General features: G+C 54.8%; 1 protein-coding gene across 4 annotated transcripts in view; it reads left to right on the forward strand.

Annotated features, from left to right (window-relative positions):
* Positions 1 to 20290, forward strand: part of UNC5A (unc-5 netrin receptor A) — a 44521-nt gene that overhangs the window by 16748 nt on the left and 7483 nt on the right. For all 4 annotated transcript variants that reach the window (XM_016188679.2, XM_016188680.2, XM_016188681.2 and 1 more), the window contains exon 2: positions 18228 to 18449. In XM_016188679.2, the coding sequence (XP_016044165.1) occupies positions 18228 to 18449 (222 nt within the window). The remainder of the gene's footprint in view (positions 1 to 18227; positions 18450 to 20290) is intronic.

The following is a 20290-nucleotide window of genomic DNA, read 5'->3' on the forward strand; positions in this document are numbered from 1 at the left end:
GGGTCTGGATGAATCAACAGTCTTCGGGATAGAGAAGTGTAAGATGTGAGCTCAGCCAAGAATGGGAGCTAATCCATTTTTTTTAACATTTAAATAAAAGATCTGGGAGAGGCTGTGTACAGTGAAATCACCAAGTTTGCGCCTCAATCTAAACTCTCCCGGGCGGTGGTGAAATGCCAGGCTGGTGAGGGATAAGCTTTAGGAAAATCTTATCTCCAGTGGCAGCAGGCTGGGCAGACAATGGCCAGCATGTGTTGGTTTGGGGGTTGGGAAGGATGCCAGAGGGTTTGGGGGTGCAGATATAGAGTTTCTTTCTGAGGAAAGGACTCAGAGAGCACTTGGAGGCTGAACAGGGCTGGAGAGGGGACCCAGGAACTCTCTTCTTGGCACACACCTGAGTTGTACCTGGCGTCTTAGGGAGCACCAGTGCAGTCTAAAAAGGACCTGGGACTGCTTCTGACCAATGTGACTGGAGTCGTGATGAGAAGGGTGTTGTCAGATCAAATCAGACCTGCGCTCCTGGGTCAGCTCCCGTGGGAGAGCTGGGTGAACAGGGATAACAGGGGTGGATATCTCTGAAAACCAGGAGAACACAGAAGATTCAGGGGCCCCCCCCTCCACCTCTCACCCCTGTCAAATCCCAAGAGAGGCAAGTCTCAAACCAGTCGTATGAAATCCTGCTGCACTCAGCAGGGAATAAACTGGGAAAATCATTTCCCCCAGAGGTGATACAGGCTGCAAATATAAATTGCTTCCAGAAAGACTGAGATAAGATCATGCATGGCAGATTCAGAGCTGGGCAAAATTAGAATGTTGGGGAGGCCTCTATCCTGGGAGGATGACGTCACAGAGGAAGTCCCTTTCGGGGGCCAGTGCCCAGTCTAGGCCAGCACCCCTGGACCTGGTCCCTAGTCCCCTAGCACCTGTATTTACGACCCACCTGTCCATCCCAGGGGAGGCTGGCTCACTCTCTCTTCTCCACATCTGTTCTGGAACAGAGTCTGTCCCTCTTCCCTGCTGCTGTGCCCAGCCCTGGCCATGCTCCGTTCCAGAGTCCCCCCTAATCCACTCCCAGATTTCCACTCTCCCAGTGCCTCCAGCCTCTGTCTCTCCAGCTCGCCCCTGTCACCTCACCTGTCACCACAGAACAGCCACCCCTCCCTCTGCACACTGTCTTCTAACACAGGTACATTGCCTGGCAGTGCCCATGAGCTGGGGGTAGGGGGCTACAGGGTGCTCCTGCCAGGCCCTCCTGTGAATACTGCTGGCACTCTGCCTGTCTCCGGCTGCCTGCCCAGACCTCGTCTCTGCCTGGCTGCCTCTCCCAGGGCCCCCAGCAGAGACCAGCTGGATGGAAGCTGACGTCTGAGCCCTCTGGGGATCCACGAGTCTGGAGAACTTGGGCACCTGAGCCTGGACTGATACCCTCTCAGGGGGCAGAGTCAGCATCAGGAAGCAGACCTGCCTGAATGTGTGCCAGGTTATGCCCCATGAAGAAGGTGGAGGGGAGGGAGGGTGGCGGTGGGATTAGCAGGGCAGGCAAGGTTATGGAGTCTGCATCCACTGTGGTCTCTAAGATGCTCTGAGCACCTTCCGAGTCGTCTGGCTGGACTGTGTAGCCTGGTGTGTGCTTTGTTTTAGCACCACGGACAGCGGTCCTGGGCACCCTGGTTGCAGCACCGTGGACAGCCCCTGGCCATGTGTGTATTTAGGACCCACAACATAGCTGGTGCTGTGTGGCACTGGCTTATGAGCAGACTGTCCCTCGCCTTTGTTAAGCTACCTTCTGCTCCCCTGGGGAGGTTCCCACTGCCACCTTCAGAGAATGCACTTAGCCACTTCTAAGATTCATTGAGGACCACCTACTAGTGGGGAGTGTTACTGAATGAAACAAAGATTCATGAGAGTGTCTGTTCTTTGGGGTGTGGACTCTCGTCCCAAAGACTTCTACTGAAGTTCCCAGAGTGTGGTCCAGGCATGGTGGCCCCACAGACCCTTGGAGAGAGAAGAGACTGCACTTTCTTTTGAACCTAACTGTACCACTGAGCTCTGGTGGCAGGAAGCTGGAGAGATAGGGAGTAGAAGCTGGTGAGAGCCCATTCAGATGTTATTTTAAGAACTCAAGGAGTGGGGGGGCCAGTTGGTGGCATACTTGGTTGAGCACAGACATGTTACAGTGTGCAAGGACCCGGGTTCAAGCCCCTGGTCCCCACCTGCAGGGGAGAAGCTTCACAAATGGTGAAGCAGTGCTGCAGGTGTCTCTCTGTCTCTCTCCTTCTCTATTACCCCCATCCCTCTCAATTTCTGGCTGTCTCTATCCAATAAATAATTAAAGATAATTTTAAAAAATTTTAAATAACTCAAGGAGCAGGACTTATGGGAGGCACGGCCAGGGAGCAAAAGGGATCAGATTGGTTCTCCCTCCAAAACAACAAATAAATATAACAAGAAACCCAAACAGAATTCACCAACTACAACTGAAACATCTGAAGCCTCAGACAACAAGTTACAGATGCTCCCATGATTCCATCTTGACTTCTCTGGGCAGATGACCTCACCAATGTGTCCTGAACTTCACCTCTCCAGAGCCCTGCCCTACTAGGGAAAGATAGAAACAGGCTGGGGGTATGGATTCATCTGCCAACACTCATGTCTAGTGGAGAAGCCATTGCAGAGGCCAGAACTTCTACCTTCTGCACCCCAAAAAACCATTTTGATCCATACTCCCAGTGGGGGAGAAGTGATAGGAGGAAAAGGATGAGAGGCCTCTGAACTCCAGCTCCATCAAGACCCATAGAGAGAAGAGGAAAAAGGGAGGGGGTAATGGGGTCATGAATAGACTGGACCTGGAAGAAAAAAGGGGCAATTATGTACAAATCTGACAGATAGTTGTAGAGATGATAGTTAACCCATGTCTGCATCCTTGGGAGAACTGCTATGGTTTGCGATGGAAGGAATTGGAGATTCAGAACTCTGGTGGTGAGAGCGGTGTGGAAGTACACCTGTTAACGTGTAATTTTGTAAATCAATGTTAAATCACTAATTTAAGAGGAGCCCACTATGATCCAGTCATGCCCCTAATGGAGAACCTTCCATGGCTCCTCAGTGCCTGTGGAAATGAAACTGCGGCTCCCCAGCCTGTCAGCTGGGTCTCCTGGTAAACCACTCTGGATCCATCTCACAAGTCTGGGCTTCTTACCTCCTACATGCCAGCCAAGCTGGCTTCTCAGTTAAGCGTCTTCTGGTTGCAATATGACAGAAACTCAACACAAACAGACTTAAACAGTAAGTGGATGTTATTGACTGTCGTAACTGAAAAGCCCAGCAGTGCTGCTGACTGGGGGCGAGATGGGATCCTCTGGCTCAGACGGTGTCACTTGGCACCACCTCCCCTCCCTAGTGGCCTCCCTGTTGCAATCAGGAAATGACCGCTGACCTGGTCCCCCCACAACCTTGCCCTGTACCACTTGGGAAATACAGGGACCTGGATGACAGGCTTCTATGTCTCCTGCCAACCCATCACCATAGCCAGGACAAGAAAGAGTATTGGTGGCCAGGGAGATAGCATAGTGGTTATGCAAAAAGACTTTCGTGCCTGAAGTGCCAAAGTCCCAGGTTCAGTCCCCCAAACCACCATAAGCCAGAGCTGAGTTGTGCAGTGGAAAAAAAAAATCAGTTTAGGTCAATCAATCAGAACTGATTCCTGGAGCTGGAGTGGGGGGGGGGAGCTCATTTCCACCCAAATTTCCTGGGTGACTGAAGTACAACAGGGGATTCCCTCCACACACACCCCCAAAAATGGGGTTATGTTTTGAAGGCTGGGGAGATAAAGACTGGAGAGACACTCCTCAGGCAGTCAGGCAGGAATCCAGGCCTCACTGCTGCTTCTCCCTCTTCAGTTTTCCCCCTGGAAGTTGGAGATTAAATTGGCTCCTAGAACAGTTGGGAAAGTGTCAGCAAAGAAACTTTGCTGTTATTTACGTGTGTGTGTGTGTGTGTGTGTGTGTGTGTGTGTGTGTGTTTCTGTTTGTACTGTGACTGTGAGTGTAAAACTGTGTGAGAGACTGTTGAGAGAGAAACTGTGTTTGTGTGTGACTGTGTGAGGGAGACTGTGTGTGTGAGAGGCTCTGTGTGTGTGTGTGTGTGTGTGGGAGAGAGAGAGAGAAAGAGAGATACTGTGGCTGTGTGTGAGACTATGATGTGTGTGTGTGTGTGTGTGTGTGTATGTGTGTGTGTGTGTGTGAGAGAGAGAGAGAGAGAAAGAGAGATACTGTGGCTGTGTGTGAGACTATGATTGTGTGTGACTCTGGTGTGTGTGTGTGTGTGTGTGTGTGTGTGTGTGTGTGTGACTGTGTGTACATATGCCATCACTGAGTGTGCCCTTTTCCTTTCTGTCTGTGACTTGGCACCTGCCGGTCCCTTGTGCCACCCTCGAGGGCCTTTTCCACTCGGCCTAGGTCACTGCTGTAGGGCTGGTCTTCCCCTTCTTCCCACTCACTCTGCTCACTTCTCGCCACCAACCAGGGAGGGGACATGAGTCCCAGGACACATGTGCTGGTGCTGGCTGATGAATGGCCACTGTCACCTTGGCTCAGTGGGGTGGGATAACAGTGTCACAGAGCCATGGGTGGGCCAGGCTGTGTGGCGTTCAGGCCACACACAGGGCAGTCCACTGCCACCGCCACCCAGTGACAGTGTGGTTTGCCCAGTGGACAGGTTGTGTCCTTGTCTTCAAAGCTGCGGTGTAAGCCAGGCCAAGTGTGACAGGAGTCAAAGCATGTGGGGGGGAGGCAGCCTGGGTGTGGAAGGGCTGAGGAATAGCTATCTAAAGGGAAGAAGAGGTTCCTGGGTTCAAGTCTTCAGTCTCCACCTGCAGGAGGAAAGTTTCACGAGCGGTAAAGCAGGACCGCAGGTGTCTGTCTCTCTTCCTCTCTATCTCCCCTTACCCTCTCTATCTGGCTGTCTTTATCCAATAAATAGAGTTTTAAAAAATGAAAGAATGGGGGAGTCGGGCTGTAGCGCAGCAGGTTAAGCGCAGGTGGCACAAAGCACAAGGACCGGCATAAGGATCCTGGTTTGAACCCCGGCTCCCCACCTGCAGGGGAGTCGCTTCACAGGCGGTGAAGCAGGTCTGCAGGTGTCTATCTTTCTCTCCCCCTCTCTGTCTTCCCCTCCTCTCTCCATTTCTCTCTGTCCTATCCAACAACAACAATAATAACTACAACAATAAAACAACAAGGGCAACAAAAGGGAATAAATAAATAAAATAAATATTAAAAAAAAAAAAAAAGAAAGAATGGCTTCCAGGATCAGTAAAGACATGCAGCACCAAGCCCCAAATCTACAAACAGCACCCAAGATGGGTCAACCGGCCAGGGACACGCTCAGGCACACATGGCGGGCCACCAGCAGCAATGAAAAGGTACTAACTTCCCAAGTGACGGTGTCCAGGACCCTTGAAGGTGTGGTGCTGAGGCAGAGGAGCCAGCCACTGTCTCATTCATTTCTAGAGCATTCTAGAAAAAAAAAAAAAAACAGAACTAGAGTGAAAGAATCGAGTCCTGAGGCTGGGGTTGCCAGCTGAAGGGTTGGGGCTAGGGTTGTTTTTTGTTTGTTTGGGGGCTACAGAGGAGGTATATTTGTCAAAACTCACTAAACTGCAGATTTAAGGAAAGGGAGGAGCTTAATTTTATAAGCTTCAAAAAACTGGTCTGTGAAGAAGCAGCAGGGCTTAGTAAGCACTCTGAGTCTGAGTGTGAACTCCGGTGATGTTCAAGGTGACCACTGCAGGGTTGGCCCACCTGCTGAGTGAAATGGGGTGGGCGTGCAGAGAGTCACGCAGGGGGTGGGGTGATAAGTGGGGTCCCACGGGGCACCAGAGTTGTCTGTGTGGGCCAGGGGAAGACTTGGGGTCCCCCTCTCCCAGAGCCCCCAGCCTTGTTCAGCCAGCGGGTGAGCATTGGGGACACAGGGGTGACATTTCAGATGAGGTACCCAGCACCCTCGGGAACAGCAGGTGGGACAGCCCCAGGCAGGATGAGCTTGGAGGGCTGAGCAGTGGATGGCAGGCCTAGAGAGTGGAGGGGACAGGCCTGTGACATTTAAAGGGACAGGAGAGAAAGAGGCAGAGCCAACAATTGCACAGTGGGCCAGTGAAAAGGCTGTCTGTACCACAGGAGCTTGGGGAAAAGGGTTGCACCTTGTTCCCATTTGGGGGGCAGCCACACAGGAGGGCTGTGGCTTGGGAAGCTTCCTGGGGTGGGGGCCTGGGGCTTTGTGCCCTGACATTCCTCACAGAAGCTGGAGGTAGGAGCCCCACAGGCCAGGCCAAGAGGGGCTGAGCAGAGCAGACCTGGGGCTGGGAGGGAAAGGGAAGGGGTGGCTGAGGCTGGAAACAGAATTGAACCAGTGACTTTCAGGACTGGCAGTGGCACACCTGTTGGAGTGCACACGTTACCATATGCAAGGACTCAGGTTTGAATCCCCTCTCCCCACCTGCAGGGGGGACACTTCATAAGTGGGGAAGCAGGTCTGCAGGTGTCCATCTTTCCCTGTCTATCTCCCCCCTCTCAATTTCTCTCTGTCCTGTCAAATAAAATACCAAGGGAAAATGAAAAAAAGAAGAAAGAAAAGGCTTCTGGGAGCAGTGGATTCATAGTGCTGGCACCATTTTCTTGTTCTCTTTGGAAAAGAATCAGACAACTTGGACACTCTGGGCCATCGCCCAGGGTTCCTTTCTGTTTATTTTTTTCCCATTTTGTTGCCCTTATTGTCATTATTGTTGTTGTTGCCATTGATGTTGTTGTTGTTGTTGTTGTTAGAAAGGACAGAGAAATCAAGAGAGGAAGAGAGACAGAGGGGGAGAAAAAGACCTGCAGACCTGCTTCACCTCTTGTGAAGTGACCCCCCCTGCAGGTGGGGAGCTGGGGGTCGAGCCGGGATCCTTACGCCGGTCCCTGCGCTTTGCGCCACGTGCGCTTAACCCACTGCGCCAGGTTTTATTTTTATTTATTTATTTTTATTTATTTATTTATTGCCTCCAGGGTTATCACTGGAGCTCAGTGCCAGCACTGCAAATCCACTGCTCTTGGAGGCCATTTTTCCCTTTATTTTTTTTTTGCCCTTGTTGTGGTTGTTATTGTTATTGTTGTTACAGTTGTTGTTGGACAGGACAGAGAGAAATGGAGAGAGGAGGGGAAGACAGAGGGGGAGAGAAAATAGACACCTGCACACCTGCCTTACCGCTTATGAAGTGACCCCCCCCCTGCAGGTGGGGAGTCAGGGGGCTTGAACCAGGATCCTTAAGCTGGCCCTTGTGCTTTGCGCCATGTGTGCTTAACCCATTGAGCTATCACCCAGCTCCCTTATTTATTTATTTTTACATATAGACAGAGAGTGAAAGAAATCATAGCATGGAAGCTCCTTTCAATGCAGTGGGGGCCAGCTGAACCTGAACCACACACATGGCAAAGCAGCACACTATCCAAGTGAGCTATTCATACATCCCCTCATTCCCCCCATTCATTCATCCATTCATTCATTCATTCATTCATTCATTCATTCCTCCTGTTTCCAATAATGTGGGTTGAGTGTTTTCTGTGTTGCATTGGAGTTGGACCTGGGATGCTAGAAGGTTCCATGGTTCCCAGATGATCTCTTTTTATTTTAAGAAGGTATTTATTTATTCATGAGAAAAACAGGAAGTGAGAGAGAAAGAAGCAGACATCACTCTGGTACATGTGCTGCCAGAGGTCGAACTTGGGACCTCATGGTTGAGAACCCAATACTTTATCCACTGCGCCACCTCCCAGACCATGAGCTGATGATCTCTACCATCTAATAGTGCTACTGCCTCCTGGAAGCCCTCCTGTGTGCCTCAGATTAGGCCTCCCCCTCCTCTATTACCTGCTCTCCTACCCCCAGCTTTTGCTCTCCGTTAACCTTGGACTTGGACTTTAATGCTGCCCTCTATGGGGACTCAGGGCCCTTGAGGCACAGTTCTGGCATGAAGGCCCTGGGGGAGCAGAAGCTGCTGGGGAGGGTATCAAAGGCCCAAAGTAAGGTCACGATGACCTTGAGGCAAACGGGCTGTGGACTGCTGGGCTCACTGACATGTCAGGCCCGGGGAGGGGGAGGAGTACGGACACCCCACAGACGCTCTGCCCTGCTGTCAGACCTGGGATGGAGGGGACACGCCATTCCTTCCTGCCGGGGGGGGGGGGGGGGGGGGGGGAGGGGGGGCGGGGGGGGTGACAGAAACAGAACTCGCACTCTGTGGTGACCTGATGGGGGCACCCTAGTTCTGGTCTGGGGCGCCAGGTCCAGCTGGGGTCTATGTTGGGTGCACAGATTCTCCATGAGACCCCCCCCACCTCCCCCCCTGCCTCCCTTCTGAAAAGGGGCTTGAAGACAGGACGGGCAGGGCCAACTGCATGTGATGGGCCTGTGAGCCCCAACCTGAGCACCAGCCACCCAGAGGGAGTTCTGGAGGGGGGGGTGCAGGCAGAAGTGCGGGGGTTGTCCCGGGCCACCTCTCTCACTCCCTCAATTCATTAAGGCCCGTCCATTTTCTCATGAATACACTCAGTTGGCTTTCAGGAGAGCCACTACGGCGTAATTGCTGCTAAGTTGCGCTGACACCCTCGGCTGGCTGTGTGTGATTTATGTCTGCGGGGGGCGGGTAGGGGGCCTCGGTCTCTGCCCATCACCCACTTAGCCTCCATACCCACTCTTCCGAGGTCCAGCCCTATGGCGATAAATACTGGGCCAGGGAGATTCGCCAGGCCCTGAATTTCTTTTATTAAGATTTAAATATTCATGCAAATTATTAGTGATTTATTGAGAGCTAATGACCCCTTCAAGAGGCTCTAAATCTTAGCCTAAAGACACCCTGGCTCCCCGCTTCCCCTTCACCCCATCTTTCCTTACCACCAACACCCCCCCAAAGTCAGGAACGTGCTGCTTCACCCTGGTGACATCACAGCAGCGGCCACGTTTCCGTGGCAACCACAGGCAGGTGTAGAGGCTGGGGCTCGAGATCCAGTCCAGGCAGGAGCTGGGGGGGGGGGGTCTTTGAGGTGTGCTGGGGGTTGCTGCTACTCCCTCCCCCATCAGGCCCGGTGCAGAGGGGTTGAGGCTGCTCTCTCCATGCCCTCACTGACCAGCAGACCTGGACCCTGCAGCCTCCTCCAGGCTGGTCTCCAGGAATGAATGCCCCCTCCCCACCTCTGTTTCATTCCTCCTCTCATACATGTCTTGGTGTCTATCTCCTTGGATCCTTGGAGACGGGGGCCAGGGACTTCTCTCTCCCATGTTACCCCCCCCTTTCTGTGAGTTTCAAGCCTCTCCAAACGGACTGCATAGAGAATGAGAAGGTGTGCAGGGACAGGGTTCAGAGATGGCAGCAACCTGCTCCAGGCTGCACAGCATGGACCTGGCTGCCTCCTCGCCCTCCTCATTCCCTGACACCCTTTCCCACCCACCCACCCACCTACCTACCCACCTACCTCCTCCTCCATTTTCTCCAAGACCTCCAAGTGCATTAAAGGGGCAGGAAAGATAATGAACAAAGCAGGGAAACATGAAATCAATACCAGGAGGAGAAAGGACCGCCGCCATTAAGTGAAATAAACAAGCGGGTAATTATTTGGACAGCGGGTAATTAACACGGGGTGAGGGCTCATTACTGACTGGGGGTGTGGGGCGTGGCCAGACACCCTCTGCTCTGCGGGAGGGTCACAGCCAGGTGAGAATTTCTGCCCTCCCAGATTTGGGGGGCCATCAAGGGGGATCATCCCTGGGGGTGATGCCCCACCCTTCTGGATCCCCTGTCTCCAGCCACAGGAGAGTGGGCAAGGGGCCCAACCCACTCTCCTGCCCCATTCTCCTGAACCCCACTGGTTTGCCAAGCAGAGGGCCACTGAGACCCTTGGTCTCTGGGTAGTGCTCTCCAGCCTCAGCTAGGATTGGAAATCTTACAGGAGAAAATGAAAAAAAAAGACATTTCCAGCCTCTTTCACAAGAAAACTAGCCTGCGCCTCTGAGCCTCGTGACCACCCATATGGTGACATTTGGCTGGGCTAAGTGGGGCTTTCAGCTCCTACTTCTACTGGGGTCCCCTCTAGCCCTGATGGAGGTGACCCCACAGAAGGTCTGGGAAGCACTTTTTGGGGAGTGTAGGTTGAGCTGGGTGGCCATGAATCGAGAAGGTGGGTACGTCGGAGAGACTGGGGGTCACACCAAGCTTTTGATAGGAAACAGCCAGGGAGCACATTGAGGACAAATCCTAACAGCAGTTGGGGGCCCCACCGAGCCCTGTTTGGGACATATCCCGTGTGAGGTTCTGGTGTCCAGAGACTGATGGAGCTCAAGGCTGCGGAAGTGGGGGACAAAGGACAAAGGACAAAGAAGTTGGGGTGCCAGGGGTCAGGCGGTGGCGCAGTGGGTTAAGCGCACGTGGCGCAATGCGCAGGGACCGGTGTTGTATGCTTTACATTGGGTTGTTCTAGCTCTCCCCCTGCCAAGAAAATTGGATCAGTCCTGCTAGTTTCGTGGGCCCCCTTGGCCCCGCCCCAGGGAACCCCGAGAGAGTTCTAGAGTTCCAGAGTTAGAGAATGCTTGGCACTGCTGCGGGGGTAAGAGGCAGCAGAGTTCTGTTTGGTGATTAGTTTGTCTTAGTTTATAAATCGTTGATCTTAAATAAAGAAATACAGCTTCCCTGCCCAGCCATATGTCTCTGGTCGTCTCCGTTACCCGCCCGTGAAGCTAGCCCGGCCAGCTGAAGCCCCAAATTTTAACAACAGACCGGCGTAAGGATCCCGGTTCGAGCCCCCGGCTCCCCACCTGCAGGGGAGTCGCTTCATGGGTGGTGAAGCAGGTCTGCAGGTGTCAGTCTTTCTCTCCCCCTCTCTCTCTGTCTTCCCCTCCTCTCTCCATTTCTCCCTGTCCTATCCAACAACAAAGCAACGTCAACAATGGCAATAATAACCGCAACGAGGCTGCAACAACTAGGGCAACAAAAAGGGGGAAAAATGGCCTCCAGGAGCGGTGGATTCATGGTGCAGGCACCGAGCCCAGCAATAACCCTGGAGGAAAAAAAATAATAATAATAAAAAAAAGAAGTTGGGGTGCCTCTGGCCACTGCTGCTCCAGGGACTGGCAGAGTACCCCAAGTGGGAGAGGGTCTCTGCCTGGGGAACTGGGTATTTTGTGGGTCCATGGTGGGAGGGGGGTCCAACAGAAGGCCAGCATCGAGAATGAGAATGGATACTACTGACTGGGGGTGGGGGGCTCTCCCTGCCTCAGGTTCCCCCCTGCAAGTTAGCTCCTGGAACAGTAGGGAGAGTGTCGGCAAAGACAGTTTGCTGTTGTTTCAGTGTGTGTGTGTGTGTCCGTGTGAATATGTGTGCGTGACTGTGTGTGTGAGAGACTGTATGTAACTGTGTGACTAACTCCATGTGTGACTGTGACTGTGTGTGTCTGTAAGACAGTGTGTGTGACTTTGTGTGTGAGACTGTGTGTGTGTGTGTCTGTGATTATGTATATAACCGTGTATGTGACTGTGTGACTCTGTGACTGTGTGACTCTGTGTATGTGTGTGTGTGTGTGTGTGTGTGTGTGTGTGTGAATGTGTACTCCATGTATACTGTGTGTGTGAATGTGTACTCCATGTATACACATGCTAGTCAAGGGCAGGTGGCTGCATGGCCTCTTCCGGTCTCGGGGCTAGGCCCCTGACCAAGCCAGTCTAGAGGATCTGGATGGCTGGGCCCTGACCCTGGCTGGGCTGTTGTTAAACCACTGAGCCACACAGCAGCTGGACACAGTCTTTAATTAAGTGAATCACCAGCAACATGGTAAATTGCTGATGGGTCATAAACGCATTGGTGATGCGGCTCATTATCCCCTTGGACTGGGGTGGGGGTACTGGCCTGAAATGGGGGGGAAGTACAGCAACCAGGGCTGGGGCCACAGGGAGTCAGGGGGAAGGGGCCAAGGATGCTTTGTCCTCTGCCCTCAGTTTAGCCAGTGAATAGAGGGGCGTTGCTGGGCTGGGGAACAATCAGTCACTGTCCTGTCAGTGGCCTGAGAACCTGTCCTATCCAGGTGCATGTGGGTGGCTTCCCCTCGGGGCTGTTTCTTCCTTAGCAGGTCAGGCCGCCCCCCTCCCCCTGGCTCCTGAGCTCCCTGCCACTGTGTCTCTGCTGGGGTGGGTGGGGGCGTGGCTAGTGGGGTTCAGAGCCCAGGTCACCTCCCTGTGGGGCTGGCAAGAGGCCTACGCCTACGTCATCCGCCTGCCTCTGCCAGTGTCAGGTGGAGGGGACACAAGCCCCCAGGAATGCGCCCACGGTGCCCACACTGGGCCGGAAGGTTCTAGAGATGCCCCCCACCCCCCCCAGCTCTCCGCCTGTGTGACCACATAATTAGCCCAGATTCCATTCTATCTAATTGCAGCTTATTAAATTCTAACCAGCCAATTATCAGCCACAATTACGATTTAATTCAGGGACACAATAGCTATTTTATCGTTTGTTAATCAAATGCTTATTTAGACCTCCGCTTTATTAACTATTTCTCAGTCCTGAAGTAAGATTCCCCCACAGCAGGAAGGGGCCCAGGGTGGGGGACTCCCAGGGGCCTGTCCCCCCATGGCCATGCTCTCACCCTGCAAATCTGCATAGTTTGGGGCCCCCTCGGTGCTGGGCATGGGGGATCCTAGTGGTGGCAGGGTGCCATCTGCCTTGGGGATGCTGGGTGTCAAGAGGGGAGACCAAGTTTGAGTGTTTTTGGGTTTTCTGTCCAACACCTGCTGTGCAAAGAGCTCTTGTCCTGAATCCTGGTTGGAGTTGCAGACAATAACATAGCGACAAAATACACATGCAAAATGGCTTCCTGTGGTGCTGAGGGCTGGGAGAGGTTTGGGGCTCTGCAGGGGAGAAAGGGATCCTTTGAGGAGCTGAGGCCTGAGGTTGAGGAGGCAAAGGAAGGGGTAAGTGCAAAGGCCCTGTGGCTGTGGGTCTGAGGAGTGAGACCAGGGGAGCGAGCAGAGGGTTGGGCCCCATCCAGAACACCCAGGGCCCTGTCCCCAAGTCTGGCTCCTATGTCCAAAACTCAGTCTGCCCTCTGGCCTGTGACCTTGGGCAGGTCTTTGGTGCCACCTTCATCTGTCAAAGGTGAAGGCGCCCAGTGCAGGTCCCAGTGACAAGCCCGGCACGTGACGGGCAGTGGCAGCTGGGTGACTGTCTCGTGAGGGGAGGGGACATCTGTCCTGCCTTTCTGCTCCACTGCTGAAGCCCAGCCTGTCACCTGTCCTTCTCTGTCCTGTCTGTCCCTGTGACCCAAGCCCAGGCCCCTGGGGAGGAGAGGGTGACTTTGTTCTTGTCTAGGGGAGGTGGCTGCAATTCCTATCACCATGGAGATGGAGAGCCAACTGTAGGTGTGCAGAGGTGGGGCCTGCCCTCCCTCAGAGGGGCACACAGTGAGGGCTCTATCACACCCTCCTGTCACACCCCTTCAGTCCTAGGCAGCAGAGACCTCAGCCACCCCCAGCTCAGAGACCACTGGGAGTAGCAGGCAGCAGGAAGGAGAGGCCCAGCCTGCGGAGTGACAGCCCTGAGCCCTTTCTCTGTGCCTAGGCTTAAGAAATGGGGGAGACGCAGTGGTGCACACTATTGAACACACATGTTATGTGCAAAAACACAGGCTCAAGCCCCTGCTCCCCACCTGCATGGGGAAGCTTCACAAGTGGTGAAACAGGTCTGCAGGTGTCTCTCTGTCTCCTTCTATCTTCCCCTCTCAAATTCTCTCTATCTAATAAAATAGAAACGGGAAAAATAGCCACCAGGAGTGGTAGATTCATAGTATCAGCACTGAGACCCTGGTGATAGGAAGGGAGGAAGAAAGGGAGGGGAAAAGAGAGGAGAGGAGAGGAGAGGAGAGGAGAGGAGAGGAGAGGAGAGGAGAGGAGAGGAGAGAGGAGAGAGGAGAGGGGAAGGGAGGGAAGGGGAGGGAAGGGAGGGAAGGGGAGGGGAGAGAAAGAAAGGGGGCAGGCAGAACAGCATAATGTTATGCAAAGAGACTCTCATGCCTCAGTCTCCAAAGCCCAAATTCAATCCCTGCATAAACTTAAGCCAGAGCTGAACAATGCTTTGGTGAGAGAGAGACTGACTTTCATGCCTGAGGCTCCAAGTCCCAGGTTCACATCTTGCACCACCATAAGCCAAGTTCTTAGTGCAGACCCCAGATCTGTCCTGGGGGCTCGCCTGCTCACCCCCACCTGCATCCCTGCTCCCCATCACAGAATGGTTCACCTTAAATAACAAATTACTCAGGCCTGAGAGATAGCTCACCAGGTAAGACAACTGCCTTGCCAGCCTCACGGGCCAGGATGAAGCCCTGGCACCACACAGGAGGTGCTGTGGTACTGGAGGAAGCTCTGGCACGATGGCTCTGGATCAAAAGTCAGCCTGGGCTCCACAGGAAATAAAGCCTCCTGAGTCTTAGGGGTGGCTGAGCTGTAGAGCACAGGATGTGCACACTTGAGGACCTACCAGCAGCGTCAGATGCTAGAGCTGAGCCATGCTCTGGTGTATGTCTCCTTAAAAATTATTTTTATGGGAGTCGGGCACAGTGGGTTAAGTGCAGGTGGCGCAAAAAACGGTTCGAGCCCCCGGCTCCCCACCTGCAGGGGGTTCACTTCACAGGCGGTGAAGCAGGTCTGCAGGTGTGTCTACCTTTCTCTCCCCCTCTCAGTCTTCCCCTCCTCTCTCCATTTCTCTCTGTCCTATCCAACAACGACGACATCAACAACAACAATAATAATAACTATGACAATAAAAAAAAACAACCAAGGACAACAAAAGGGAATAAATAAGTATTTTTTTAAAAAGTATTTTTATACAGTTGTATTATTGGACAGAGACAGAGAAATTGAGGGGGAGAAGGAGATGCAGAGGGAAAGAGACAGACACCTGCAGCTCCACCACTTGTGAAGCTCCCCAGCAGGCGGGGACCAGGGGCGTGGAGCTGGGTCCTTGCACACTGTAAATGGGCATTTACCCAGGTGTTTCCGCCTGTCCCCCTGGAGCACTCGTCTAGCTCTAGCGTTAGCTCTCTCTTAAAAATAACTCATAAGCCATGTCTAGCTACAGCCCTGGGATCCTACAGGCCTTCTCTGGGATGGATTTGTGGGTGGGTGAGGGGGTGGAAGGATGGATGGATGGATGGATGGATGGATGGATGGATGGATGGATGGATGGATGGATGGATGGATATGTAGAACTGGCAGAGGGCCAGATTTGAATGTCAGCCATTCATACCACACCCCTTCTCTGGGCTCTGATCCCCTCAAGGGACTAATGCTCATTTAGCACTCTCTGGGCATTCCTACATCGGCAAGGAGTGAGGGAGTTCCTAAGTCCTGACAGATTCAGAAATGGGGCTGGCATGATGTGCCAGGTGCTCAGGTCAGTTCTCGGTCTGCGGGTAGGGGGTGGGCAAGCTCAGAATGATATGCCTGGCTCAGTCACCACCACCCCCGCAAGAAACTGGAGCACTGCTCCACCTTTTGGGGTGCTCCATTTGCTTCTGTCAGTCTTGCTTTCATGCCATGTCAGGTCTGGGCCCTCACAGGCTCTACCTCTCGGTGCTCCCAGCCTGAAGGGGTGCTCTGAGCCAGCCCCAAGGAGCACAGATGGGTAGTGGGTGCCGTGAAAGGACTCTGACTGGCTTCACCCAGAACCAAGAGTTCAGGGCTCCTCTGCCTACCACCCCCCACCCGCCACCACAGGGGCTGGGCCTCAAACATGGCCAGGACACATTGGTCCCTCCACACCCTCCTGTCCTCATCCCCCCAGGCCCCTACTTTGGAGCCTGGGTGCACCCCCTTTCTCCCCAACTCCCTGTGTCCCTTTAGACCCAGCAGAAGGAGGGGTGCTGTTTTCTTGGGACCCCATCTGTGGGGCATTGCTCAGGGAAGTAGAAAAAGCAGGAATAGGGGCCAGGCAGTAGCACACCTGGTTAAGTGCACAAATTACAGTGTGTGACGACCCAAGTTCAAGCCCCTGGTCCCCACCCGCAGGTGGAAAGCTTCGCAAGGGGTGAAGCAGGGTTGCAGGTGTCTCTCTGTCTCTGTCCCTCTCTATCTCCCCCTTCCCTCTCAAGCTTTCTGTCTCTATCCAGTAATAAATTTAAAAAGGTATTTAAATTTAAAAAAAGAGAAGGCAGGGGCAGCCCCTCTCTGTGCCCCCTCAGAGTACCCCCACCCTGGGCCATCCTTGAGGAGCAATGTGCACCCCCCCCCAACAAGGCCACAAGACACCCTGCCCCCACCCCCACCCCCCTTGCTCAGTCAAACCTGAGTTCATTAATAGCTTGATTAATCACACCTCATAGCTCCATGGTGCTTTTAAAAATAAAACATTCGAAAGTGCTTTCACACCTGCCCTGGGCCTCAGAGCTGAAACCCCACCCCCACTCCAGCCCACCCCCGACCGCAGGTGAGAACCTAGGAGTGGCATCCTGGCCCGGGGAAGCCCAAGGGACTGCAGCAGAGCACCCTCTGGGGTGCTGGCCAGAGGATCCTAGGTCACCGCACACTGGGCTGCGCTTCCCTGGGGAGAGGCTGGGTGGGCACACAGGAGCACCCCCTGCAGGCCACAGGAGGCAGCAGAGTGGAGGGAGAGCAAGAGCCCTAGCAGTGGAGGAAGCTTCCAGAAGCCCTCAGAGGACACCTGCTGGGGAGGGGGGTAGATTTACCTCCCCCCATCACCACCACTCCCGCAGGGTCCTTGCTAGAGGGCAGAGCTGCCGGCCAGAGGGTCCCCCCTGGGTGCACCCTGAGTGCCCCCCAGTGGGGGGGAGGCCGCGCCAGCCTGGCATGACGGAGGCCGAGCAGTGAGCGATGTCCCTTACTGGTCACAGTACATTTCTTTTTCATTAGCAGTTAAATGCAGACATGAGGGATTGCTCGGGGTTCAGCAGGCGGCTGATGCGGACCATGCTTGGCACTGCGACGGGTCCAGGCTAGGGGGTCAGGAGCACCCCAACCCCTTCTTGACCCTACACCCCATCTGGTGCTGGCCAGGCCTCAGGCACTCTGGAGACTGTGACTGCACCCCCACTTTCCTCGGCCTCACAGCCTTCTAGAGAAGGTGCCACAGCTGAAGTGGGGTCCCCAGGAAGCTTGTGTGTCATCCCTGGGATGACATTCTGTGCCCTCCCCTTTATCCTCACAACTGCTCTCAGGAGGGACACTGTCTCCCCAACTTTGCTGGGGGCTCCAGGGGCCTCATCTGAAGTCCCTGGGGATTTTCAGCATCTCACGGGCCTTCCCAGCTTCCCCTACTCTGGGCTGGCTGCACAGCCAGACATCCCACAAGACCCACAGGTCCCCACAGTCATGGTTGGGGGTGGCAGGAGACTGAGCACCCACCCACTGAGCCTTGGAAGGAGAGGATCTCTGTGCAGCATGGGGGCCCCCTACTGGTGGTGGTGGTGGCTCCAGTACCGAGAACAAGGTCTCCCCCTTGCAAAGCCACAGTGGGAGAGGGGAAGGACAGAGGACGCTGGGGTCCCCTCCAGACTCCCCCATCGGGTGCCGGGGCCTCAGGGCACAGTGTGGGCACTGGCTCAAGGTCGCCCTGGAGGAGCAGAACAGGCAGAGCTAATGGAGTGCAGGGAAATCCGCCTGTGGGGGTGCTGGGGAAATCCAGGTAGCCCTGCAGGGGCCAGACCCTTAGGGAGCTCAGGGCTGAGAGCACCCCCAGCCCCCTCTTCCTCCACCCCCTTCCTCACCCCTGCTAGAGTTCTGCTGGTGGGCAGAGGGTCATCCTGCTGAGGGGGCTACCAGAAGTGAGGAGCTCCAGACATGAGCTCCTGCCCCTGCCCCACAGTCTCTCTCTCCCTTCCCCTCAAACACTGGGTATTTCCTGAGCACCTGCTACGTGCAGGGCCTGGGGCATGGAGTCACGGACATGGCAGAGAAGTGTGTCAGAGAAGGGGAATTCTGTCCCCCAGCCCAGGCTGCCCATGGGGGGGCCTCCTCTGTCCACCTGCCCCCCAGGACCACCCAGGCATGGTGTGCTATGGCTGCTACAGGTGGACGGGTCCCTGTGACTGCTTCTCCCCCCCACATCACAGCAGGGGACACTGAGGCTCAGGGAGCCCCCTCCACCACCTCCCCGCTGCCCATGATCTTGAGCTTGCTCCTTGTGTCCTTTCTGCCACAGGTGCCCAGCAGAGCGCCACAGCGGCCAACCCCGTGCCAGGCGGGCCCCCCGACCTGCTGCCCCACTTCCTGCTGGAGCCCGAGGACGTGTACATCGTGAAGAACAAGCCGGTACTGCTGGCCTGCAAGGCCACGCCCGCCACGCAGATCTTCTTCAAGTGCAACAGCGAGTGGGTGCGCCAGGCTGACCATGTCATTGAACGCAGCGCAGACGCGGCCAGCGGTGAGACCCCCGGGGGGCAGCCTGGCCACATTGCCCAGAGCAGACAGCCGACGGGCAGGGCCCCACACCTCAGATACAGGACTTACACGGAATACCCCCCAGCAGCCCTCAGGCCCCCATCCCACTCCAGGAAGCTGTGGACGGAGGCCGCAGCTGGGCAGGGGTGGCAACAGAGAAGGGATATTTGGAGGGAGAAGGTTCCCCACTGTGCTTTCCCATTCATTCATTCATTCGTTCATTCATTCCTGGAACATCCACTCCCATACTGGGGACACAGCCCCCAAAGAAGTGGGGATTCTTTTAGTGAGTCCAGGGAGTCATGGCAGCAAAAGGAAATCAGGACCAGCAGTTTATTGTGAGAGGACACAGCCCCAGTTAAGGCTGTGGGAGAAGGGAGGATGTGCAAGGGACCTGGCCCATCCATCAGACTCAGGAAGGACATCCCAGCCCCCTAGGGCTTCAAGCCAGAGAGGTTTGACCAGGCTGGGGGTTCTGGCAGGGTCAGTGTTGCCCCCCACAAGTATCAGGCCCTGGTCAGTGCTTTCCGTTTCCTCAGCCGTGAGAGGGAGGGGATGAGGTGTGGCCCCCTGAAGGCTGGCAGGCAAGCTTACACTCTCAGCCAGTGTGAGTCCAGCTGCAGCCTGTCCCCCTCCACCACCACCACCACCACCACAAGCTTCAGTGTCACCTGCCCAGTGGGTCCCCTGGGGAAGGACAGGTTGGGGAGGAAGCCACTGCAGCTAGGACCTGCCTATCCGCCATCCCCTGGGATCTTGGAGGAGAGCCCCAGCCTAGCTTCCCCATCCAGGGCCCCCCACACACCCTTCTTCCCCTATTGCCCACCCCCCCGATGACTGGGATCCAAGCCTTTGTCACTAGCTGTCACAGGCAGGCAGGCCCCCCTGCACCCCAATAATTCTCCATCTTCCAAAAAACACTCAGGACGCTATCCCTGGCTGCCCCCCACAGGGTGACATTCACAGCCCTGCTGATACCCCACACACTCCCAGGACAGCAGGCACCCCCCCTTGGCATCTGTGCAGATGGCCAGCTGTTCACCCACCTGCAGGGTTGGGCCCAGACACCCAGCAGGGATGGAGCTGGGTCTCCCCACCCCTCTCCCCTCCCACACACAACACACATACATCCCATAGGGCTCAAGGGCGTCCTCAGCCTAGAGCTGGAACATGGGGACAGACTTAGGTGGCATTCACGGCGGCAGGAAGAAGAGGAGGAGGTGGCGGGACAGAAGGGGGGAGAGAGGGAGAAAGAAACCGAAACCAGTGCTTAAATTTAGTGCTGTTCTCTCCAATCTGAGCTGCCTGGGCGGTGTGTGAGCCCCTCACCCACCCCAACCCCCACTCCTGGGGGGCTGGAGCATCCCAGGAAAGGAGAAGTTTCTAGTTAAGAATGTTCTGGAAGGCTCCCACAGCTAACCCCAGATACCCCAAGATCCTTCTCCTACACATGGATCAACGAGGGATCCTTGGTTCTCAGTCCCCAGACCCCAGCCAGGGTGTACACACACACACACACACACACCCCTAGTCTCCAATCTCTGCTGAGCTCATACTGGGGCCAGGGCAAGTGGTAGCAAAGGTGGGGGGACAGGGAGCTGGAGAGATTGGTGAAGAGGGGTCTGGGCAGAGGTCAGAGAAAGACACGTTGAAGAAATTAAGAAAGAAAACAACCTTCTGGCTCCTTCTGGCTGGGAGAGCCCAGCCCTAATTGAATTTCTCTGTTAACAATAGGGATACCTCCCAGACGCTGGCCTGGCTTCCTTTCTGATAAGCCAGTGACCCAAGGGAAATTGGGGTCAGGAGGAGGAAAAATTGGAAACA

This window comes from Erinaceus europaeus, chromosome 9 (assembly GCF_950295315.1).
Source record: "Erinaceus europaeus chromosome 9, mEriEur2.1, whole genome shotgun sequence".
Classification (NCBI taxonomy): Eukaryota; Metazoa; Chordata; class Mammalia; order Eulipotyphla; family Erinaceidae; genus Erinaceus; species Erinaceus europaeus.